At 40.3% G+C, this 26391-nt stretch overlaps 2 protein-coding genes and 1 pseudogene across 13 annotated transcripts in view; 1 reads left to right on the top strand and 2 right to left on the bottom strand.

Annotated features, from left to right (window-relative positions):
• Rbm33 (RNA binding motif protein 33) overlaps positions 1-25107 on the bottom strand; it is a 112221-nt gene extending 87114 nt beyond the window's left edge. The window contains exons 1-3 of one of the 8 annotated variants that reach the window (XM_087207832.1): positions 24864-25107; positions 10347-10425; positions 339-387 (exon numbers count right to left, since the gene is read on the bottom strand). In XM_087207832.1, coding sequence (XP_087063958.1) covers positions 339-387; positions 10347-10425; positions 24864-24906 — 171 coding nt within the window. In that variant the 5' untranslated portion in view covers positions 24907-25107. The other 7 variants (XM_004860335.3, XM_021240919.2, XM_087207833.1 and 4 more) reach the window with 7 other exon arrangements.
• LOC147828982 (ceramide transfer protein pseudogene) lies at positions 394-10340 on the bottom strand (annotated as a pseudogene).
• Positions 25108-25133: 26 nt separating the features above from the next.
• Positions 25134-26391, top strand: part of Cnpy1 (canopy FGF signaling regulator 1) — an 86633-nt gene continuing 85375 nt past the window's right edge. For 2 of the 5 annotated variants that reach the window (XM_004860338.3, XM_021240921.2), the window contains exon 1: positions 25152-25682. The gene's annotated coding sequence lies outside the window, so the exon portion shown is untranslated. Of the gene's footprint in view, positions 25683-26391 lie in introns of all 5 variants that reach the window. The other 3 variants (XM_087207837.1, XM_087207836.1, XM_013078079.3) reach the window with 3 other exon arrangements.

Here is a 26391-nt window from a genome sequence, read left to right as displayed (position 1 = left end):
CCCAAATTCAGTATGTGCTAGAATGCTTTGGACACAGTGGGAACTAAAATATTTGCTTCAAAGAATTTGCTGTTTGAGATATAATTATCAGAGAATTTATTAATAAAGTGTTAGCTCTGTGATTTAAAAAATAATTCAGGGCTGGGCTGTAACTCAATGCTTAACATGATGAAGTTCTAGTTTTAACTGGAACCAAAACAAAACAAAACTAAATTCAGTTTATAAAATGTTGATCTATACCCACTTTCCACTCATGTATCTCATGCATAATGTGTTCCTGTATTTTAAGTAACATTAAATAGTTACTGTTTTGTTTTAGAAATACCTATATTTCTTACCTTTTTGCCAGATAGTAAATCTTCTCCAAGTAAGTCATCTTCAAGTTCACTGAGAAGAAAAACAAAGGTCAAAGTATTGTTCCTGTAATACTGGTTACGTGCAAGTTTAACAAGGGGTCTGGAGCTTGGAGACTTTCATGTGAAATTTGCTATATTTTCCTTTTACCTTTTAATAATGAAACAGTATTTTTAAATACAGAGAGAACATTTTTTTTAGGTAAACAAAGACAAGATACAGGAGGTGGCTGACTAAACTTTTTAAGTTGTGCACCTCAGTAGCAGATCTGAATCTTTTATCCATTAAAAGAAATAAAAGAAGAAACTGTATTAGAATAGCTAAGATTTCTATCTTTAAAAACTTATGAAATAGGAAAAGATCTTCCATATTTGTCAAGATAAAAACCAGAGAGATCATGTGACACTCATCAAACTGTCAAAAACGAAAAACATTAAAAATTTTTCAACTATAATGAGGTTAAAAATTAAATCACAGTAACTAAGGGAATTATCTTTGGATACCGTGCAAGTCACAGTGGTCACTTGCAACGTTTTCTGGCATATTTCCATTCCAAGGTGACTGGACGCAGGCTTCCTTCCCCACAATTAAAGCAGGAACCCTTAGCAAATCAAGAAGCCAGAGTCATTTTCAGTTTTTTTGATGGATGGAGATAGCTACCACTGGATTATGTCTTCATCTCTGGAGAATCCAACCTCTTAAAAGCAAGTATCTTTACAGAACAGCATACAGAAAGAAAAAATACAGTTGGACTGATGATTCTACATGCTAATGTTCATGGAGATTTAACGGCACCAATATCCTTTCTAGAAATGTTACTCTTTTTAAAATAAAGGCTCTAAACTGGGCACAATGGTACATGCCTGTAATCCCAGCACTTGGGAGGCTGAGGCAGGAGGATTGCCTCAAGTTTGAGACCAGTCTGGGCTACATAATGAGTTCAAGGCCAGCCTAAACTATGACACAAGATCCTGTCTCAGAAAAAGAAAGAGGGGATGGAAGAGAGAGACAGAGACAGAGACAGAGAGACAGTCTCTAGTTATAAAAATTCTATAGGTTTTGAAAGATCAGCACTAGAACTATTTATTCAAAAAAAGAGAATACTAGGATTTCTAGAAATGTATATGTGGAGTTACAGAAATGTACATTTCTATATAATAGCTTCTAGAACTAGAAACAACCCTTGAACCAGGGATTTAGCTCAATGGCACCGCGCCTGCCTTCTAAGCACAAGGTCCTGCCTTCAATCCCCCGTACCACAAAAAACAGGAAAGAAACAAACAAACAATCGAAAAAAATCAGTTATTTAATGCATTGAGGAGTCTCTTAGCTATTTTATATTAACCCTGCAATAAGTCTTATACCCTCATTTGTTTATGAAAAAACAAAATTTCATAACAATAAGAGAACCTCATTTTATAGATGAAAATAATAACAAGACATTAAATAACTTCCCTAAGGCCACATAGCTGAAACAGACAGCTAAAGGACAAAACTTAACAGCCCTTTAAAAAACTAATTCTTCACAGACTGGTGCAGGACAGCTTTGAGAGATACACTGTTCCTTCCAACATTTTTAAACCAGTAAGTATAGGCACAGTTTTTCTATCTTCAGTGTTACTTACACCTGTCCTCTAGGGGAGGGGAAAATATGCTGTTTGGTAAACAACATTTATAACAGCTCTACTTAAGAATTTGATTCTAGATGACCCAAAACATACAAGCACCTCTTTGAAGATATAGTCTATATTCCATCAAATTAAGCAACTGAAAATGGACCGTAATACCATTTTCCCAAGACACACTAATTATGATGGTAGTAAGAGCAAGTGTAGTAATTACACAAACAAAACATTACCAAATATCTGTAACTTTTGCTGACAAGAAAAGGTATTTGGAATTAAGAAAGCAATCTTTAATACTACCTACTTCTTTTCACAAAAGCATCTTTGGAAGGAAGGTAAAATGATACCTATATCAGTTAGAAAATGAGGAGAGTGTAGAGAAGAGGGAGCAAGTAAGTACTTGTTGCCATGACTAAAGAGAAGCAGGATTGGAGACATCAGGATTAATCCCAAAGGACTAAAACAAGCACAAGTGAGAGGTCAAGTCAACGTCTATTCAGTGTACTGAACAAGCCAGGCACTGTACTAAGTGTTGCATAGGGGTGAGCTTTTTAATCAATATCATAACCCCCACACTCACACACATACACAGTTACATCACCAAGATTTTAAATGTGGAAGCCCAGACTCTGAGAAGTTACATGATTTGCCCAGCATCACCGCACTTGGGTGCTGGGGCACCAGCAAATGAACTTGGTACTACCCCCAGGGTCCAAATGCAATGACCATGTACAGCATCCACAGAACCAGATATAACGGTCTTCCTGTTATCCTCAAGCTACATCCTCTCAAAAGATGTGCATAGAGGGAAAGAAACTTATTAAATATAGAAAACTACCCAAATCTCATCAACTGTTACCAAGAACAACAAGGTACTAGTGCTAGTGCCTGGCCTGCCCTGGCAGTTTCATCAGAGGGGTGATCAGTCACAACCCCTGGTAACAGGGGTCACTGCTCTAGAAGACAAAGCAAGCCCTGGGCTGATAAAATGTTGCCGGGGTTGGACTGAAGAGCTCCCTCCTGGTTTCACCAGTGATCACTACTTCTGTTAACAACCTTGTGAACAGATACTTCTCATCAAAGAGCAGAGACAACCAGTTCTTTAAGAGCAAGTTTATTCTTACTTTCAAACAGAAGTACCCTGAAAGACATTGCTCAGGAAACTGATCCAGGTCATCAGGAACCTGATCCAGGTTATCAGGAACCTGGCTGCAGCCTTTCAAAATCAGAAATGTGACACCATGACCACTGCACAGGAGCCCAGTGCCTCGTGTCTTCCCCACACCAGTCCTCCTCCTCCTGTCTCCGCTGGCTCTGGCCCTGGACATGTTCTCTAGTGCTCTCTCATATTGGCTGTCCCTGGCTTCTGGACACATCCAGCCAATGGGAGGCAGCTTGGGAATGTTGGCCAGCAGGAGAAAACTCTTCCTCTCCCTTCTCACTGCACCTGACCAAGGGAGTCTGAGCCCCCAACACCTCAGCTCTCACTGGGCTCCGGAGGACCACATTCCTTCCTCTGGGGGTGTGGGGAGGACCTACTACTCTCCTGATGCTCTCCTAATCTTACCCATTTCTTTACCCTGCCCAGTATGGGCTCTTCATTCAATTATTTTCAGTTAAAACCTTAAGTTTCTCTCTTCTTGCCTGTACAGAGACAATACACACACATCTTTAAAAAAAATTTTTTTTAAACTTTAAAACTTGAGATGCTGGGAGCTGGGGATTTAGCTCAGTGGTTCCAGCACCTGCCTCACAAGCGCAAGGTCCCAAGTTTGAGCCCCAGTACCAAAAAAAAAAAAAAAAATGAGATGCTGGTTCAGTAACATATTCTTCCAAATTTCACTGATGCAATAACAATCTGATTCATTCTTCCTAAACCTCCAAATTCCTTCCTCTACTATGCAGCACACAGACAAGGCTGTTTAACGTTTAGAAGAGAGCAAGCAAGGGATTGCAAATGATACAGAATCCTGACATACGCAAACATGGCACCAAAGACAGTGAAAAAAGGTTCACAAACAACATTGCAAAGACTGTTATTTGTACTGAAGGTAGCAATAAAAACTAGAGCCCTGTCTCACACCATAACCAAAAAGCAAGATCCACTGCATTTTTTTTTTTTAATGGTACCAGGGATCGAACTCAGGACCGTGTGCTTGCAAGGCAGGCGGTAGAACCACTGAGCTAAATCCCTGGCCAGCAAGATCCATTCAGCAGAAAGCAAAAAAAACGTCGCAGACAACTAAGGTCACATGGAATGAGCTCAAAAGCCAACAAGAATAAAGTTCAACCGAACAAACATTGGGTCAGTCTGCCCATTAATAGCTACAACAGATCAACAAGACAACTAATATTCACATCTATGTTTTTAAAGTGTTTCAAAAACAAACTTACTGCTGACTAATGACTTTGGAAATCAGTAAATAAAAGGAAAGAATTGAAATCACCTCTCTTGTTTTTCCTAATTTCTACCCTAGAAGAACCAAATGGCTTGCAGAAACATTACAGGGAACAGAAAAAAAGCACATTAGTGCGTGAAGTTCACCAGACACAGTGTGACTCACAGTGGAGGAATACAACACACCTAAGAGGCTTCATTCCTCTACCCTTCCCATACTCAAATATATCAAACTCCAGACCTAACTATTAATATACATCAATACAAGGGGTAAAGGAACACCCTACAAACATCTCAGAGGGTGTAAGCAGCAAAAGCAGAAATTCTACAAGACATACTACTTTGCTTCTTCCACAAAAAAAATACAAGAAACTAAACCAAGAAGGGGAGTGCTATGGCTTGGACAAGTGTCCCCAAAGGGTGCATGTGCTAAAGGCTTAGTCCTCAGTGTGGCAATGAGGTGTAGAGCCTTTGGAAGCTGGGGTCTAGAGGAAGCTGCATAGGTCACTGGGAGCATGCCCTTGAGCATGACTGTGTGCAGTCTCCCACTTATGAGCAAGTGCTTTCACCACATCATGCCCTCTGCACTCCCACCTGCCAGGCTGCCCTCTCAGAGACCCAAAGCAACAGGGTCACTTGCTCATGGAGTAGAACCTCCAAAACCAGGAGCAAAAAACACCTTTCTCTTTATGAGTTAACTGTAAGTATTTCATGGTACTAATGCAAAGATAACCAACAAAGGGGAGAACCTGTAGATGAAAGAACACTTAAAAGACTTAGCAGTTGGGCCAAGGATTTAGCTCAGTGGCAGCATGCCTGCCTTGCAAGCGCAAGGTCCTGAGTTCGATTCCTGGTACCAAAATAACAAAAAACAAAAACTTATCAATTACAATACATGGCCCTTATCTGGATCCAATTCAAACTATAAAGAAGTATATCTGTATCCACACTGTATCATTTGTTTATATATATGGATTTTTTTGGTTTTTTGAGACAATGACTTGCTATGTAGTCTAGACTGACGTTGAACTCAGTATTTTGCCCAGGCTGGCCTCAAACCCATGGCAATCCTCCTGCCTCAGCTTCCCAAGTGCTGGCATTACAGGTGTTCACCACCATGCCTGGCTTATAATATATATTTAATGTGTGTGAATACACACACATCTAAAGATATGAGAGACAATTGGGGAAATGTGAACAATAATAAGACATTTAATAACTGTCTTAGTTAATACTTACTGCTGAGAAAATATCCAATACAGGAAGTTAAAAGAGGAAATGTTTATTGGGCTCATAGTTTGTACAGGTTTCAGTTCATAATTGGCTGGCTCCAAGGCAGGGTAACATGACAGAGGGGCATCACAGAAGAGAAATAGTTCATGGCAGGCAGAAGGCAGAAAGCAGCATGGCAGCAAGCAACCAGCAACTCTCTTTCTATCCCTTATATCTCTTCTGACCTACCCACCTTTAGGGTGGATCGCACTCACACCCAGGGTGGGGCACCCTTAATCCTATCCCAAACTATACCAAATCAATCAGTGGACTAATTTAGTAAACACATACCCTTGATCCCAACATTACCCACTCTAGATTCAGCCACCTCTGAAAATCCCCACCTATGACCCCATGAGGCTTTGGGGAACATCTACAAACATGCCATAACAGTAACATTAATGGATTAATTTTTAAGCAACTATTATGATTGTATTTGAAAGTCCATTAGAGTGTGATATTCTGAAATACTTTTAGATGAAATTATGTCTAAGATTCGAGAGGGTCGCAGGGTATAGATACAAGAGTGTACATAAACTAATAACTGCTGAATTTGGATGACAGTATTGGGTTTATTGTACTATGCTATATTCACATATGCTTTTTTTTTTTGTACTGTCAATTGGCATCTCCACCTACATCTTGCAATGAGTAAGTCATATGGTTCTGTACCGTCAACCTTTTGGACAAATCTATGAGTCCCCACAGAAGAAAAGACATCTTCAGAGGACAACGATGTAGGCCAATGTAATCTGACCTTTTCACTCTGTGACTGTTCTTCTATTTTATCTTGTCTGTCAAAAGCAGCTTCAACAGCATCAAAGAACTCTTCTTCATTAATCAGACTATATGGGCCTTCTTCATAATCTGGTCCTCCAAAGTGGCATTTTTTTCTTAAGTTCTGTCATTGCATTTTTGTATGGTTCTTCTGTTCTTCTCCTCTTCTCAACTTCCTTATCTAGTCTCTTTTGCCAGCTGTCCTCATGTTTTACCATTAATTCAATATAATGAGAAACTGTAGCAAGGATTCCAGCAGTAGTTGCCTTGAAGGTTATTGTTTCCCCTTTAAAGTCTATACCATTGATTGCTTTTGGTGTTACATGTGGAAATAACTTTTTTTTATTGCCATTGGTATTGTGCAAGAAGTCGCCATCAGAACGTGTTGTAGCAAAGTCATCTTCATCATCTTCTACCACTTTATCCCTTTGAAGTTCATTCTTGGAGACAGCATCAACACAGCCATCAAAGTACTTCTGGAGAGTATCAACTTATCTACACAGGATGTCTCTAAAGGTTTCCATTTCAGCCAATTTCTCACGTAAACTGTGGCCTTTCTTTAATGAAGAGGTGGATGCTGCAGAATAGCCACTTGCTCCAGACACTAGTGACACCATTGAGCCATGTCGACGCAAGCTGGATTCAGATCCCTATCCTGATTCAGTCTTATGCTGTTCAATGGCATCTATCCATTGTTGTCTATGATCTGGATCCTGAGCACGAAGATACCAAACACTATCATTTATACTAATATCAAATCGACATTCATCAAAATCATGAGGCATGATCACAGCCTTGCTAAGAAAAATGGATCCCCTGCAGCCATACTCTGTCTCATCTTCAGATCAGTAACTCAGAGTATTATTTTTCAAAACTACCCAATGATCCTGCCACCCATGAATGTAGTTTGTCCACTCCAGTCCTCGCAGGGAACGACAGGTAGCCCACATAGGCATTTTTTTTGGTACCAGGGATTGAACTCGGGACCTTGCACTTGAGAGGCAGGCGGCAGCACCACTGAGCTAAATCCCTGCCCTATACACATATGCTTTTTAAAAAATCAATCAATTTAAGCCAGTTGTGGTCTATCCCTATAATTCCAGTACTCGGGAGGCTGAGGCAGAAGGATCACAAGTTTAAGCGCATTCTGGGGAACTTGATGTCTTAACAAGACCCCATCTCAAAATAAAAAATAAAAAAGGGCTGGGGTAGCAGCTCAGTGTGAAAGCCCTGGGTTCAGTCCCTAGTACCCCTCAATCAATCAATTTACTTAATTTCAGGCAGATTACATAGCTAACCATAAAGGGAAAATTAACTTTCATAGAAACATACAGGACACACCCAGAATACAGGGTGGAGAAAAATTTCTCCAGGACAAAAAGCAGAAACCACCTTCCAACTACTGGGTGCCCATGAAGTGAGGCACTGAGGAGGGCAGAGCCTCACCTACTTGGTGTTCCTGACCGGAATCCAGAATGCACAGCCTGACCCTAGCCATGTGGAACATCAGTAAGCCCAAAATGGGGTTACTCTGCAAAATAAATGCCTTGTGGTATTCAACAATGCCAGTCATGACAGACAAAAGCTAAAGAATTTTTTCACGATATGAAACAAAGCAGAAAAAATGCAATGTATAATCCTGAGTTCAATCTTGACCAGAACAAAATAAATTCCTTTTGTGCTATAAAGGACATTTCTGGGACAACTAACAAAACTTGGACAATCACTGTAGACTAAAAACAGAATCACATGTTTTGTTAATCTCCCTCGGTATGAAAAATAACAAAGTCAAGAAGTCTTCATTCTTGAGAAATACTATACATTTAAAAAATACACACTGAAGCATTAAAAAAAATGTGACATGAGGCTACCATCTATCAAGTAGTGCAGGAAATTTTTATATGCATATATTAAAAAAAGGGCTGAGGATTTAGCTCAGTGGCACCGCACCTATCTTGCAAGCACAAGGTCCTGAGTTCGATCATACGTACAAAAAAAAAAAAGGAAAGAAAAGTACACATGAATGTAACAAAAAGCAGCTGGTGAGTCTGAGAAAAGATCACTTGGGAGTTTTTGTTTTACTCTTGGAAGCTTCCTATAAACCTGAAAAAGATTTCCAAGTAATTTTCTTCATGTTTTAATAAAAAATAAGAAGCACACAGAAAAAAATTATAAATCTGATATTATTTTTAAAGACTATTTTTTAAAGGAACACATGTCACAGACTAGGAGGAAGTATCTCAACGCAACAAAAAATAAATTTCCAAAAAGTATGAAGAATCTCTAAGTTAATAAAGAGAAGACAACCCCAGAAGAAAAACACACAGAGATAAAGACAGACAAGATAAAGAGGAAATTCAAGTGAGGAATAATCTGCTAAAGACTCTATAGCTTAGTTCACCATTCTAGTCTTTTAGGGAAAACTTGCTTTGATATCACCTGACAAGACATTCTTTTGTAAGGTTTAGTTCTAAGTTCTAATTAATTGATTGCAGACTGCATATGGTAGATTTTGTGTCAACTTGGATAGACTAAGGAATACCCACATAGATGGAAAACCATTTCTGTGAAAATCTGAGGGTGTTTGAATCAGTAGTGTAAGCAAAGAACATCTAACCTTACCCTGCCAGTATGGGTTAGCATTACCCCAAACAAGGCAGAATGTGGGCAAATTCACCTTCTTGCACTACGACATCTACATTCTCCTGCCTCAGTTCTCAGGGCTCCTGGTTCTCAGGCCTTGGGCTGGACTGAACAGCACTGGCAGTTTTCCCGAGGTCTCCCATCTTGCTGACGGCAGACTGTGGGACATCTCAGCCTCCAAAACTGCATGATCCAATCTTTTATTATCAATCTCTCTGTGCAGCTATGCCCTACTGTTGTTTCTTTGGAGAACCCTGACTAACACATCAGACGAGTTATTGGAGAGCAATCAACCATGCAAACTCTAAGAGCTACAGTGTTTTCCCAGTTTTACTCTCTAAAATTTCTGGGTCATTGTTTTCAAACAAGAAATAGGAATTCTCTTCACTCCAGTACTTTTGTTCTTTACTCAGATGTATTTACTTTTCTTATCTAACTTTCTTGTTGCATCCAAGCCCAAAGTAACTCTTACGTTTTCTCACCCAAGCATTTAAGATGGTTAGAAAGTTGCAGAGAATCAGGGCTGTTCTCAACCCCACCACCTCAATAAAGCCCACTGTATACTCCCTCTAGTATACACCCCTCTCACCCCTACCGGACTCCTCCCCAGAAGTGACTACCACACTGACCTGACATCTGTCTGTCATTACTGCCAGTTTTATACTATGTTTGAATGTAAATTCCTAAAGAGGAATTCTCATCTGTACCAGTAATCTGTTAAGTGCAAATTAAAATCAACATGTATTACAATGGTTGGCCAGGTGGGGTAGTCCACACCTGTAATCCCAGCACTCAGGAAGCTGAGGCAGGAAGATCACTGAAAGTTCGAGACAGCCTGGGCTACATAGTGAGTTCAAGGCCAGCCTGAGCTACATAGTAAAACTGTCTCAAAAACAAAATACAGAAAAACATATTACAATGGTAATCATTTTAGTCTAGCAACATACCGAGTAGGGCGCGGAGCAAAAGGAACTCTGCTACCTGGCTGCTCTAGCAAAGGTTCTGAGTGTCTACAGTCAATACACTCAATGGCATCACTGTACAAAGACAGAGAGACAAGGAAAGCCTCTTTTCTGTATAGCCCTGCATGCAGTGCAGGCATGGAACAGGGCTCACTGTTCCTTCCACCTAGAGAATCCTCACCTGAGCCCAAGAGGGAGGTCTACTCGGGGCAGGGCATCAGGAAGTCAGCACAGTTCCCAGTAAGATCGCTACAAGGCCAAGTGACAGACTCATCAAAGCACAGTCTCCCAGATGAAGCACAGGTGTGCACATACCTGTCCCAGTCTTCATCTGCAGCTCTTCTTCTCCATGACCGTTCTGCACCAGGCTTATCAAACTGGTCAAAGTCATCATCTGTGAGGAAGAGTCCACAAAACAGTCAGCTACCTAAGCAACTTGTTTATGGATTCCTGACCTCACATCCCAAGATGTGAAAGTTCCATATGCAACTATCATAAACACTTTAGGCATTTTAAATAATTACAATTTTTAAAAATACCAAGCTACCCCCCAAAAATAAATTTATTAAGCACTATAAGACATGAAAAAAATCAGTAACGTTTAAGTTTTTTAAACCATAACTTAAAAAGGAGTTCTGAGTACTTATTTTTCACTGTATGAAAGAAAAATGCTAAGTTGCTAAAAGTTAAAAAGACTTTGATAATACTTTTTGTAACATTCACATTTTCCCAAATTACTTATAGAAAGAAGCAAAGACACTAAGAAAAGTTGAGATAATATAGAGAAGTGCTGAGCAAAAAAAAATGCAAGTCATGGTTACAATTTTAAGTTTTCTAATAGCCACTTTTTTAAAAAGTAAAAAGAAAGTGACACTTATAACAGGTAAAATTTAAACTATATTTTATTCAACCCAATATATCTAACATCAATACAGAAAAGTGATAGGATATTTAACATCTGTTCCATATTCCCATATTTTGCACACATAACACATTTCACATTCAATGTGGGTAAAGCACACTTTAAGCACTTGATAGCTGTATGTGGCAAGAGGCCACTGAGGGAGCCACTGAAGTGGGCAATCAAGAGAAGCGATTAAGAGTACAGCCCTTCAGATTTTTTTCCTATAAAAACGGAGCTATTATCTATCTCATAAATTTGTTAGAAGATTAAATGTGATATTTTTAAATCCAAGGAACGACAAATTAGAAAATCCTGATACAGAGGGTTCTTTTTTTTTAAATTACAGGGACACTCAAAGAACTGATATTAACATTTTCATCCTAGACACAAGTGAGAGCAGAGGCTTGGAAGAGAAGCAGGAGGATTATGAGTCCAAGGCCAGCCTGAGCAACTTAGTGAGATCCTGTTTCAAAAATAAAAAGGCTGGGGATATACTCGGTGGAAGAATGTTGACTACAATCACCAGCACTTTTTAAAAAGAGGATATGAGTAAAGAGACAGAAATTATTAACAAGAACCAAATTCTCTAACTGAAAAATGAACTCAGCAAAGGGACAAAGAACAGATTTATGTTGGCAGAATTCAAAGGGAAAAAAAAAAAGAAAAAAATAACATAGCCTCAGAAAAATATGGGAAAACCAACATACATGGAAATGGGGTACTAGAAACAGAGGACAGAAAGGTACAGAAAGAGTATATGAAGAAATAATGGCTGAAAATTTCTAAAATGCTTAAGAAAATATTAATTGATACCTGTAAAGCAGCAGCGCAACTATACCTTGCCCTGATATACTATTTTGGGCTTAACCAAGGTCAAGGTGGAATGACTAGGCCTGAGATACAGTGAAAAACAACTTCTTTGTGCAAGTAAACCACCACCAGATGTCAGACACACCAAACTCACTGTACTTACCAAACCAAGGCAGACATATACAGACACATATAAGGAGCACAACACACACTCTATCACTTCTTCACAAACCACTCCGGTGACCTCAGCACAGTCTCTGCCCAGGATCATTAGGTCATGAACTCCCAAATGTCCTCAGACTCAGCTCAGCACAATCCCGCCTGTGGTCCACACTGCCCATTTGTGATGCTGTCCAGATCCTTACCCTCAGCATCTCTGTACCCAGTAAATTAACTCAACACCAGAACCCCTGCAGTCACTGCATTGGCACTGAGACTGCACAGTTCTTGGACTGCCTCACCGCACCGAATGTTTTGTGTTTGTTTTTGTGGTGCTGAGGAGTGATCCTATATCTTCATAAATGCTAAGCAGGCTCTCTATCACTGAGCTACATCGCCAGCCCTGCACTGAGTCTTCAACTCCTATGGTCTTTTCTCTTTCCCAACTTTCTATAACTTAGTATAATGAAGCATAATGTGACTCATAGGTATTAGATATTAGTAGTTAATGAACACAACTTACAATTGTCACGGTCACAACTCCAAGTGAAATGAGGAGTACTTTATGAAATAAAAGCTAATGGAGCTTATGACTCTACTAACATTCAATAAATTCTGATACTGCAGAAAGACACAAGCATGTCAGTCTATGTTATGCCTTCACACACTCACAAGACTATACATCCAGAAAGCTTCTATAAACTCAAAAGAGAATATTTCACTCACAACAGTCAAAATGTTCCAAAGGCAGCTGGGTACAATGATGCACATCTGTAATCTCAGCTCTGAGGGAAGATGAGGCTGGAGGATCACAAGTTCTCATCCTGCCCAGGCAACTTAACCTGTCTCAAAGGGTAATAGCAATAAAAAGGGACAGGGATATAGCTCAGTGTGCAGGCCCTGGGTTCAATTCCCAATAACACTAAAAAAGAAAAAGTTTCAAAAGCAAGGATAAAATTTGAAAGCAAAAAGAGAAAAATGACTCATCACTTACAGGGCAACTGTAGTAACAGTTGATTCTCATCTGAAACAATGTCAGCCAGGGTAGTAGGATAACATAGTGATAGAGCTCAAAGAAGAATCTTAAGTCCGGCAAAACTATCTTGCAGGAAATAACATAAAATTCACCTATATATATGAAAACTAACATACACAAAATCAACCAACAAAGCAAAGTAATTACTATGGAAATAAAATGTGTTTGAAATGAAAGACCATGAAAGCACAAGATACCAAAATTTATAGATCCAGGGAAATCAGTACTCAGAGAGAAATTTATGGCAAAAAACACCTACATTAACAAAGAAGAAAGATCTCAATCACCTACTTTGCCCCTTGAGGAACTATAAAAAGCAGAGCAAAATATACCAAAAACTAGCAGAAGAAAGAAAATAATGACAGCAGGTACAAAGAAGCTGGCTAGAAAAATACTTCCAAACTATATTCTTTGAGGCCAGCTTAAACCTAAATAAAGACATTATAAAGGAAAAAAATTTACAGACTACTATCCTCCGTAAACATAAATGTAAAAGTTTTTTTAAAATGTAGCATCCTATTACCCAAAACAAACTAGCAAATAGACATCAAGAATGTATTAAAAGGATAATTTACATCACTACATGGGGTTTATCCCAGCAATGAGAGGTGACTTAACATTCAAGAATCAATCTAAAAAAAAACCAATCCAGGCCAGGAAGGTAGTTCAGCAGTACCATGCCTGCCTGGCAAGTGCAAGGTCCTGAGTTCAATTCCCAATACTCAAAAAAATGAAAACTAAAAAAAATTTTTTTAAAGCAATGTAATATATCACATTCACAAACGAAAACTGAAAAACCAAATATACATCATAATAGAAGCATAAAGGCATTAGCTAACATCCAACTTCTATGTCTTATAAAAACTCTCATCAAACTAAAACAAGCAGGAACTTTCATCAAACTGAGTTAAGGGCATTTATTAAAACAAACAAAAAACCTAAAGCAAACATCACAAAGGAGAACCCAAATGCTTTTTTAGGATCAGGAATAAGACAGATATGGCCACTCCCACCGTCTGTATTTAGTATCCTACTGGGAATTCTTCCTAAAGCAACCGGACAAGAAAAATACAAAGAATTCAGATTGAAAAGTAAGAAGAAAAATTTTTTATTCACAGGAAACATGACTGGCCTTGTAAAAAATCAGAATCTATGAAAACAAAAAGAAGACTGAGTTTGCGAAGTTATAAAATGTAAGATCAACATACAAAATTCAGTAGTATCTCTACTGTCATGAGTTAGCTATACCAGCAACAGACTGGACACATTTGTGTCTTTCCAATGTCAGAACTGTTTTGTTCTGATTCTGGAGATTCAATCTGGGGCCTTCAAACTAAGCTACATCCCTAATCCTTTTTTATTTTGATAGAGTCCGGCTAAATTGTTAAATTGCAGTGCTCCTGCTTCATCCTCCCAGAACACTGGAATTACAGGTGTGTGTGCCACCACAATCAGCCAGAATTTATAACAATTCACAAGCTACATCAATTTCCTCAGTCTTATCAGGCCAAGTCCTCAAGGTTCCTGCAGTAGCCAGTGAGTGTGGCAATCAGACTTTTATTCCAATCTTTAATTACCAGTATTTGTGACACTCAAGTGACCTTTTACACTTCACACAATCATAGGTTACAGAATGGCCAAAAAAGGGTCATCGGGCTGCAGGATTCAAAGAGGAAGTGCTGAAAGCCAAGCCAGAGATGTGGAAGTCACTGCAGCTGGTGGGGTAAGATCACAGACCAGGCACAGCTGCTTCAAAGCCTGAGGCAGGCAGTTCAAGTGAGGTGGGTCTAGCAGGAAGGTGGGACTAAGTTGAACTCCAGTACAGAGAGCCAGAGCACCTGACTTATGGACCTCAGGACACTTTCATCAGGTAGTCTGATGAGTATGGCCCTGCCACATCCCCTCCTTTTATATAATCTAGGAGAGGGGGACACATCATTTGTTGGTCTGGTGTGCCCAATATGCTGTTGGAGCAAGTCAAACTGTTTTAATGTTATAAAAGGTGAATGAGGGAGTTCTTGGTGAGGTGCACCGCTCTCTCAGAGTGTCTAGTTGGTGGATGTGTCCACCAACTGGAAGTCCCCCAAACCCCAAAGTTTAGGTGGTTTTATGGCAATCTCATTACAAAGGCGTGACTGATTAAATCACTGACTAAAGATGGGTGTTAAGCCCACTATCCCCACCCCACCCCCACCCCAGGAGGTTAGGGGCTGGGGCTGAGGAGTCTAGCCCTTTAAACACAGGGCTGGGTTTTCTAACAACCAGCCCTCATCCAGAAGCTACCTCATAGGCAGAGAAAATTTCAAGGGTTTTAGTTCTGTGCCTCTAACCACAAACAATGACTAAATACTTCCTTTTATCAAACAACAAACTGTCGCTCAAAAAATCCTGCCGCCTCCCCCACCATAAAGCTCAGAATGTGACCTTACTTAGAAAAAGTCTTTGGTCATACAATGAGTTCAGATGAGGTCATTCTGGATTAGAGTGCACTCTAAATCCAACGACAGGTTGGAGACATCTGCACATCCATGCTTATAATAGTATTATACTTAAAATAACCAAATAGTAGAAGCAATTCAAGTGTCACCAAAAGACAGAAGGGTTTAAAAAATACAAGTATGCTATCTACACACAATGGCACATTATTTAACTTTAAAAAGGAACAAAATTCTGGTATACATTACAGGGAAACCTTGAAGACATTCTACTCAAAGACATATGGACTTAAAGTCCTAGGACACAAGCTATGAGCCCTGTACGCCTATTTTTATGTTTCTTATATTCTCTCCAGTGCCATCCTTTCTATCCTTTAGATTACAAACCCTTTTTAAATTGTCAGTTTATATCAGTCATATCAGTTTACACCAGTCATGCTAAGCAGAGCCAAGAAAAGAAAATGTCTGCATTAGTCCAGAATTTGAAAGGCCAAGGAGAAAATTAACTAAGCACAAGAGTAGTCAAAATCTCCTGCTAAGCCTAACCCATGTATCAGGCATTGTGTTTTAATAAGAGATAATTTTCCCCATCAATAAGACTAAAGACATCTATCTACTGGAATCCCTACAACTTTCTAACACACAGCAGTCAGATGCCCACAATGAACACAGCTCTTATTTATCTTCCCATTAGTTCCTCCTCTTTCTAGAAACTTAAGGCTTGACAGAATATTAGCTTAGGGCAGGGTTCTAGCAACTGTCTAGTAGTCTATGGGCCAAATAGGGTCTACCACAAGTTTTTATCCAAATTTAGCCACTGCCCACTATGTACACTTACTGGAGCACAGCACTGCCAATTCAATCACATACTGTACACAGCTGCTTTTCAAGTTACAAGGACAGAGCTGACTTATTGCAACAGAAGCCATGTGGCCTGCAAGGCCTAAAATGGCCTTTTACAGAAAAAAGCTTTAAACCTTTGTATATTCCAAAAGTTCTCGACCCTCCTACCTTGTCTATAATATCATTCTCATGTGTAATATGTTTCTATCCTGAATAACTTAATCAAAATTCCCTATTTTTTGGATGAGGAATTTCAGACCTGTTATTTAAATTTTAATTAGAAAAAAATTCAAATAATATTGAATAACTTTCAAACTGAACATATGGGGTCTACACTATAACTATTAACTTGTGAGTAACTGTCTTAGTTGGTTTTCCATTGATAAACACAATACCCTATACTCACAACTTAAAAAGAGGTTTAATTTAGCCCATGGTCTGGGGGGGATTCAGTCCAGTCAGCTGGCTTCCAAGCAGAAACATCAAGGCAGAAGGGTGAGGTGAAAAACAGCAGCAGCTGGGAGAAGAGCAGGGGAAGAGCACAGAGAGGAAGGGCAAAGAACCAAGGCCACGCCTACATGACACATCCAGACACAATCAGGAGTGTGCTCCATCAATCTCCTAGGCCCTTCTTAATCCAGTGAAGCTGACCTATCAGGATTAACAGTCACAGTAACCCAGTACAATTTTCAAAAAAACTCCTACACCGTATGTGGTGTGACTGAAAATTAGAGAATGTTTAAATTTTAAAATTACAGTACATTGCCATTAATCCCCCTCAAAACACTCTGCCTCACTTCACACTTATCTCATCGTTCTTGCCAGGTTTGTGTGTGTGTACTGGGGATCAAACTCAGGATCTTGGCACTTGCAAGGCAAGCATGGTGCCACTGAGCTAAATCCCTGGCCCTCTTGCCAGTTTCTGAAGCAGTTCTGGAAGTCAACTTTCCTGAGTGTCATCAGTTGTGCTATCACAGCTGCCTCATTGTCCTCAATCTATTCAAAATCTTTACCTTTCGTGGTCATTTTGAGTTTGGGCAAGAGTCAGAAACTGCAGTGCCACATCCAGTGAATAAAGTGGATGAGGACACACCATGAGGGGGATTAAAGGCAATGTGTTATTTATCGTAATAAATTTAAACATTCATTATATATCTTGATCAGTCCTTGTATTGCTTTAGAAATAATTTGCAGTTATAGTTCAAAGAATTGTGTTACATGAACCCAAGGGGATCTCCATAAAATGAACTTCATTTTGTTTATGAAGTACTGTGCACACTGGTCTTTTGTCTTCCTCTTTCAACTGTACGTCCTCTTTCTGTGTTTGGGAATCAATAGTAGTGAGCTCTATCTGAGAGAGCAAGAGCTCTGCCACCCGTGGGGAAGTCATAAAGGTTCCCTATCATCCCGGCAGCCTGGACAGTCAGGAGCAGGACACATGGTGGAGCTCAGCCAACCAGAGGCAGACATCCTGACTCCCAAGAACCTAGACATTCTTTTTTAAAATGAAACCTTCCAAACTGATAATTGGTTGCTAAACTAATTAGGAGTTGTTAAAAAACTTCCAGGAGCAGAAAAAAGTTACATGAGATGATGAGGAATCTGAACATCATCAGTTTTCTCTAGAGCAAAACAGGATACCTGAAAACAATGTAGCAATATCCCTGAAAATTTAAGGAAAATGAATTCAAATATAGAATTCTGGACCTACTCAAGTCACTAGTCAGGTATGAAATTAAAAATCTGTTCAGATGTTATATGCCTCAAAAAGTTATCTTCAACATACTCATTCTTAGGAAGATGTAGCATTAACTCCATATTAATTTAAAGATATAAATTGGGCACAGTGGCACCTGTACTCAGTGCTGACAGAGGAGCATATGTTCAAGTCCCTCCTGGGCAACTTAATGAGATTCTGTCTCAAAATAAAGTAAAATAAAATGGGCTGAGGATGTAGTTCAGTAGTAGAGCAAGCACCTCTAGATTCAATCCTCAGTACTAAAGAGGGGGAAAAATATATATTCAGCAAACACAAAGGAAGAAAACTGTAAGCCAATCTCCTACACAGATAAATCCCAAAATAAAACCTGACAATATATTAAAAGAACAAAACATACAAATTAAGGTTCTGAACCCAAGAATGCAAAGTTGGTTCATACTGGAAATCTATCAATGCATTATATTCAGAGATTAGAGAAGAGAGGAAAACAAGATCATCTTAATAAAAGCAGTGAAAGCACTTGCTAAAAACTCCAATTCAAAAAACAATTTCTTGGCTAAATAAACAATATCAGATATCTACAGCAAATACTAAACGGTAAACACATAAAGAACATTCCTTAAGCTGAGAAACAACTGCCAAGACCAGAGTATGTGTTACCTACCACTCACTAGGTTCAACATGATCACAGAAAGCTTCGCAAAGAATGCTCCTAGGGTAAGTATAAGAAGAAATAAGAGACATAAATATTGGAATGAAGAGATTACAGATATAACTAAAAAACCCAAAATGCCAAACTATTAGAACAAGATTCCAATAATATATAATCACATAGAAATAAATTATCAAAGAGGAAGCTTTTCTACAAATATGAGAATTTAGTGAAATTTAAAAAAAAAACTATACCATCTACAATGATGGTATGGTAAGATAATGGAAATGAAATGAATAAGAAATGTGGAAAACTACGTAGGGTAAATGTTAACTGATTGAAGTCCTATAATGGCAAAGGTCTTTGCCTGGCTTGCTCACTAACATACCCTAATGCCTTAGATCAGTAACCTGCATAAAGTGCTCAGTGAACAGCTGAAAGCAAAAAAAAAATCCCTAAGAGACATTCTTGTTGCCTGATGAAAGAATTCATATCATAAAAATATCAACATATCCCAAATTACATTACAAAGTTAATGCAATCACAATAAAAATTCCAGTAAAATTCTTTGGAGAATTCTCATTGAAGATTCTTTAGCTCCTTTTAAAACTGTACCAGGCTAACCAAGAAATGTCTGAAAAAGAACATGTTATACACAGACACACACAGTAGGAAGCAGTAAATTTAAAAATTACAAATGGGAATCTATTTATTATAAAGGTACAAAAGATAGCAAATCAATAAATCATATCAGAACTACAGAAGACCCAAATTCACACCAGAAAAAAAATCTGTACGGATTAAAAACTAAACTTAAAAGCAGAATATGGCAGAGCACACTGGCAATCCCGGCACTCTGGGAGGTCAAGGCAGAAGGAGCACAAATTTAAACCTAGTCTGGGTAACAGCAACTTAGTGAGACCCTGTCTCAAAAATTATAAAAAAGGAAAAAGGGGGTGGGGGGGCCTGAGGCTCAGTGTGAAGGCCCAGTGTTCAATCCCCAGTGCCACAAAAGAAAGCTACCTAAACAAAAAATAAAACGATAAAATATTAAAAACATAAAGGAATTGTGACATGAAGAAACCTATACTTTAAAAAAACCGTTAAAAGGGCCGGGGCTTTAGCTCTGTGGTTCCACTACCTGCCCCACAAGCACAAGGTCCTGAGTTCAATCCCAGGTACCAAAAAAACAAAACAAAAACCTGTTAAAAACATCTTGATACATTTCATAAAGCAAAATCTTAAAACTTCCATCCATTAAAAGTTTAAACAAAGTCCCAGGGGAAGCAGAAGAAAAAAGGGCTAATAACTCTAACATAATATACAAAGACTTCTTAAAAATGAGAGAGACCTCAGGAGGCTGATGCAGGAGGATTGGCACAAGTTTGAGGCCAGCCTAGGCTACATAGTGAGTTCCAAGTACAGCCTAGACTCCACAGCAAGACACTGTCTCAAAAAAAAAAACACAAAAAAAGCCAGGCGTGGTGGTACTTGCTTGTATTCCCAGCACTTAGAAGTCTGAGGTAGGTAGATCCCTGTGAGTTCAGGGCCAGCCTGAACTACAATGGGAGACCCTGCCTCAAAAAGAAAAACAAAAAAACCCAAAAGAAGAAAGACACTGTTCAGTTTTTTTGACAATGTATAGGCAATTAACAGGAAAAATAATAATAATGTATAAAGAGATGTTTAATTTCACTAGAAATCAGGAAAATAGAAATTACAACATTGAAGCTATTTTTCCATTTAGACTAAAAAAACTTAAAAAGATTCTTAGAGCCAGGTATGGTGGTGAATACCTGTAATCCCAGCACTCTAGGAGTCTGAGCAGGAAGACTGCAATTCAAGACCAGCCTAGACAAATTAGTGACACAGCAAGACCCTGCCTCAGAATAAAAAATTTTTTAAGACTCCACATCATGACCTGGCTGTTGGTTCCCTGAGGAATCAGGTTATCAAGAGTCCCAACATAGCTTGGGAGTTAATTCAGTGGCAAAGCCCTGCCTCGAAACCGCAAGGCCCTGGTACGAGGGGGGATGGGGAGAATAGGGTGAAGAGTCCCAACATACGCATACACAAGTGCCACAGAAGATAAAATGATACAATAAAGATGTGAAGAACTAATGGCCACAACCTTCCAAAACTGATGAAAGATACGAATCCATACACCCAAGAAGGCCAACAAACTCCCAGAAGAATAAACTCAGCAGAGATCCACATTAACATACTTTATAATCACACTGTCAAAAACCAAAGCCAAGGAGAATCATGAAAACACCAAGAGGGAAGTGATTTGCCACATACAACAGATCCCCCACAAGATTACCAGTCAGCGTTTCACCAGAAAACATGAAGGCCAGAAGGTAGCAGGACAAAATATTTAAAGCACTGAAAGAAATAATCTGTCAACCAAGAATTCTGTATTTGACTGTGCTTCAAGAATTCTATTCCTAAAAAAAGCAAGGCATGAGGAAGGTGTTACTAGCAGACCTGCCCTACAAGAAATGCTAAATCAAATCAAGTCCTGGCTGAAATGCAAGCAAGGCTATTCTTTCTTCCACTCTGCAAATTCTCTTGAATAAAGCTAAGAAATTAAATGTGAAAGATTTTCTTGAAGGAAAAAAAGTTAAGAATCAAGTTGCCATACACAAACATAACTATCAGTACAAAAATCTCATTTATCAGCATTAGTAGTGATTTAAGTATTCCAAACTTCCTACCCAGTAAATTTTATCTGAAGTGCTAATTATTTGCTTAATTTTAACGTCAAAGAAAAATCCTTTACACTGTGCTGCATACTTTCCTTGCTTACCACATTACTAACAAATTAAATCTAACACTGTGGAAAAACACTAAACTTTAAGTCTAAAGCCCTAAATTCTTAGTCTACCACCCATTTTAACATCACTAAACTCTGGCCTAACTTCCTTCAACTACTAAGAAAACTGGTTTAGTACCTAGACTCTAATTGATCCCTGCAGTTTATTCTTGCTCTAAAATTTCATAAGCCTCGGATTTTAAAAAAATATACAAAAGTGAAGGTGTAGGATGGGAAGATGGACACAGATGGTACCTTTGTGACTGTGCCAAAGAAGTATTCATTTCAGTAGAAACCTTAAACAAATTCTGGTTTGTTCCCAGGCTAGCAATATTCGGCTCAATATCCATCCCCTACTCTCCCCCACCCCAACCCTCTGACCAACTACAGACTAAGGTAAATCTTCTAAGCACATTTTTGGCTAGGCTAAGCTGTATTGTTTTGTATCCTAGGTAAATGCATCAAATGCATTTCCAACTTACAATACCTTCAACTTACAAAATGGGTTTATAAGACATAAACTCCTAGTAAATCAACCACCTAGAGAGTGCCAAAATGCTGATAAATGTTGGAGTTGGGTGATATATGGGTTCATTATTCTTTCTACTATTGAGTATGTCTAAAAAATTCCAATAGAAGATTTTCTTCATAAAATTTGTCAAGGAAACAAAAATCTGTAAGCATCCAACTCTGTTTTCCTAAAAGGCCCAAAAAAAGCTGCTGTAAATTTTAGGTGCAATAATGAACTCAGAGCCAGGGATTTAGCTCAGTGGTTCTGCCGCCTGCCTCGAAAGCGCAAGGTCCTGAGTACGATCCCTGGTACCAAAAAATGAACTCAGATTTGTGATTTTTTTTTTGTTTTTGTTTCACAATATAAGGAAGTACTAGAAGACCTTGAAACTTACTGTTTGTTCGTAATGTTCCCCAAATGCCATGTTTTTGCATATATGCCCTTGTTCTCAGTCAGCAATGTATATGAGTTGCTATTGTTTTAGTAAGACCAGCAGTTCCATTACCTTACCCATATTGTCTGGTTGCAAAAACAAATAACTTACTTGAACTGTATGGAAGAATAAGCAGCTTTCCAGCAAGAGACTAAAAAAACACTCCTATGTACCTGCACTTTGTGACATCTATTTTGGCTACCCACAGATTCCATTAGTTTCTGGCTACATCCTCAATAAATTAGGATCCACTTATCAGTAAATATTAACTACTCACTGCACAGAAGATCAGTGATTTTCAAACTGACAGTCCTTAACATTTAGTGGGCTGTGAAATTAATGTAGGTCACAATCAGCATTTTAATGTAATGATACAGAAAACAGTCCAAGGCACATAGTATGCATTAGTACTGTCCATGGAATTTTTTCTTTTACATATGTAATAAGCCTCAATGTCAGTCATATTACTGGGAGGTACAGTTTTTTTTTTTCTTTAAAGCTTGAAAGCCACTCTGATAAGTAATACACTAAACTGGGATGTCAGGCAATCTGTTGATACAAAAAAAATATTACCAAACAATGTAAATTATTCTAATTTAACATGATTCAATCAGCTACACAGGTAAATAATATTCAACTGACAAAACTTAGAAAACAAGTCTTTTCTCAGATTCATGAAGAAAACATTTTATTCTTAATTCATTTGTTGTATATTAATTGAACACATACTATCTGCCAGGAATATGGAATACATGGTAAAATATTACTGTCCTCATGGGGACTTACTGGGCAGACTTAAAAACAAAAATTAAAAAACTGGTTAGAAATTGAGATAAACACTCTGAAATAAAAACAAAACAAGGGTGTTACTGAAAGAGGAGAAAGGCACACAGGCAGGAGATAACACAAACTGGACACAATGAATGACTTCTCCTGAAGGCCCTGGGATCAAGGTGACCCCTCAAGAGTTGGAGCAGCTGCTCTTGCAGTGGACTTCAGGGAGAGGGAAAGTTGGTAAGTAACGATTTATACACCTTGGCGAGGAGTTGGTTTGAGTCTAGGAGCAATGGGAAAACTGGCACCTGTGACACCTGGAAAGGAAAACTCCAGTCAAAAAGCCTACTTAATCCTCTAAAATGTTTAGCAATCCTCCAATTTTCTGGCCTGAAATTACTGAGTACCCCTAAAGCCCTTGTTTTGTGGATTATATTTGTTCTAATATTTACTACAAAGGAAATTTAAAAATGAGAAACTGAAGGCCTATAAACAGCCCACTATCCATCAGTATGTCTTCATATGTAATATAATCTCAGAAAAACTCCACATACACAGTGAATGTAGAGTGAAAGATACAAATAACATCATAGGCTTCATAAAAATAGCTCTGAATACTGTTGTGGTGGCGCATACCTGTAATCTTGGTACTCCAGGAGGCTGAGGCAGGAGGATCACAAGTTCAAGCCCAGCCTGGGTAACTTATCGAGTAAGACCTTCTCTCAAAATAAAAAAAAAGAGGGCCGGGGATTTAGCTCAGTGGTTCTGCTGCCTGCCTTGCAAGCACAAGGTCACGAGTTCGATCCCCGGTACCAAAAAATAAAACAAAATAAGGATGGGGATGTAGCTCAATGCAGAGGTTCTAGGTTCCCCACGGGGGGGTGGGGGGACGCCACAACACTGATTTAAAGGAGCTTCCAAGTGACAATGACAATTATAAAACACTTAATGTTGACACCCCCCCGAAAATAACCAAGGCAGGCAAATAACATTTAAAACATTTAACTAGAAAGCCTTGAGATCTAGTACGCAAAAAATCTTCTATTTAAACTGACAGAAAAAGTAACATAAACCAAAAAGAACACCCCTGCGTTTAATCCCTGTAGTCTTATTTTTCCAATCTGTCATACAAACGTTTCGGTCACAATTCCGGAGCAAGGATGCCTGCGACGTGCCCACCTGGAATCACTCCTAGAGAACGCGCGGAAGGACATCCAGGAGTGGTTCTAAGTTTCAATGGCGAGAACTCGCGTCAAATGCTTTTGTTCCCATACTTTCCCTTCTAAGGATCTCCCCTGTCGAAATTTTCAAAATGACCAACGAAAGGTCACTTTTAATTATCTTTCCACGTTAAACAAAAAGAGCCCTCCATCGACAATCTTGACTAAAGCTGATCAATGGACGCTCCGTGGCTATCTTGTACGCTGCCGACACGGGCGAGACCACCGGGGAGCCAACCCACACCTGGCCTTTCGGCCCCGCACTCTTCGCCAAGCTGCTAAAACGCAATTCGAACACGTTTTCACCGAGAACACGGCACGGGCTGCGAGGTCTTCGGGAATCGGCTCGAACGCTCCTTCCCGGGGCGAGCCCCGTCCGTCCCGTCACTGGCTGCACGTCCGAGGCCTCCGCGACTGCGAGACTCCCGCCCGGCCGGCCGACCCCGGGCCCCAAGCTCGGATGAGCGCCCACGCTCGGGGGCGCGGCCCAGACCCACACAAAGGCTGGGGCCCCACGTACCTCCCGCGCCCGCTCCGCCGCCCGCGCCCAGGGCGGCCGCCATGGTGCTGCTGGGCCCGGAGCCGGCCGCGCCCCCACGCCGGCCGGCGGGCCGAGGGGCCGAGGAGGCCGCAGCGGCGAGAAGGCGGCCGCGGGCCCACGCCGGGGAGAGAGGCCCAGGCTAAGGTGGGCGCGTCGCGGTCCGTAGCGGCCCGTCGCCTCCGCAGGAAGAAAACAACACTACGGCAACATGGCTGCGCCGCGGTGCACGCCGGGAAGAAGGGCGGGCCGGCGCGAGGAAAGGCGCGCGGGTGGGGGTGCGAGGCAGCGGCAGCTCTGGCGGATCCGAGAGCCCGGCGTTTCGTGTAGAGAAAGCTGGCTTGCGACTACAGACTCGGGACCGTCGAAACTCCGAAGGTTTAAAGTTGGGGCGCAGGCGTCCGTGGCTACTAGGCCGAACGCGGCGCTGTCGTGAAGCGCTTTACAGCAGTGGGCACAGCGGCGCTTTACGGCGGCCTACCTGCTGCCCGAGGGGAATGGGGATGCGCCGCGGGCGATAACGGACTCAGTTTGACCGGGTGGCCTGTGGAGGCCGGGAACAGTTATTCTGTGGGCGCGAGAAAGAGGCGGCGGTTTGGCGGGGAAGGCCTCCGAGCTGGCGCGGTGAGAGTGCGGCTGCTCGCGGGCGGGTGGTCCCGGGGGCTGCACGGGACGGAAAGCGAGCCGGTTCGCGTCCCTCCTGGTGGGACGCTGAAATCTTAGGAGCCTCGGGAGGTTTTAAGGCCAGAAGTGACCCGGTGAGGTTTGTGCACCGAAGGATGCTGAGACAGAAGTGTCCAGGTGGGTGCCCGGAGAGGCCGGAGCTGCAGGTCCAGCGCTTGGTGACGTTGCCCGCTATGCTGGCGGCCGACCCGGGCGTGGGTAGAGGTGTGCACATGGAAGAGACTAATCGGCGTTCTTGGGGAGGCTGGTAGCTGAATGTTTACTGTACAGCTCTTTCAGCTGTTGTATGGTTTAAGTTTCTCATCGTAAAACGTTTGGTTAAAATAAGCAAAAATTAAATTTATAAAAACAACTTTCTTCTAATTTTACTTCATGAAACCACTGCCCAATAAAAATAAGCTCTGTAGGCAACCTCGTTGAATAATCGAGTCTGCCTCAGAGAGCACATTAACACAGTCACACTTAAATGACTTGAGCTCTTCGTGGCCTTTCATAGATAGTTTATAGCCATGTTATAACTGAAGAAAGGCATCTGAGTTATTAATCATCCATCACTGAATTTCAGTAAAACAAGAGTCTAAACTTTGCTTAAGAGCACCCATTGGAAAAACTTAAGCAAGACAACCCAGTGTTTGAAGATCTGTATTAGTTACTCCAAGTGAAAGTTTAACGACCCTGTTTTCCTTATCTCCAGACAAATTTCACTTCAGATTAACTTTCTAACTTGCTGTAAAACTTATGATGGTGGAATGTTATCTGTGGTGTAAACAGCATTGCTGTGTCATACGTGAGCTTTGACTGGTACAGTACTTCTGCTGGAGTGGAC

Source organism: Heterocephalus glaber, unplaced genomic scaffold (genome assembly GCF_053883595.1).
Source record: "Heterocephalus glaber isolate CG9 unplaced genomic scaffold, H.glaber_assembly_v1.0 deba00000818, whole genome shotgun sequence".
In the NCBI taxonomy this organism is placed as follows: Eukaryota; Metazoa; Chordata; class Mammalia; order Rodentia; family Bathyergidae; genus Heterocephalus; species Heterocephalus glaber.
This window is presented reverse-complemented; position numbering and strand designations above follow the sequence as displayed.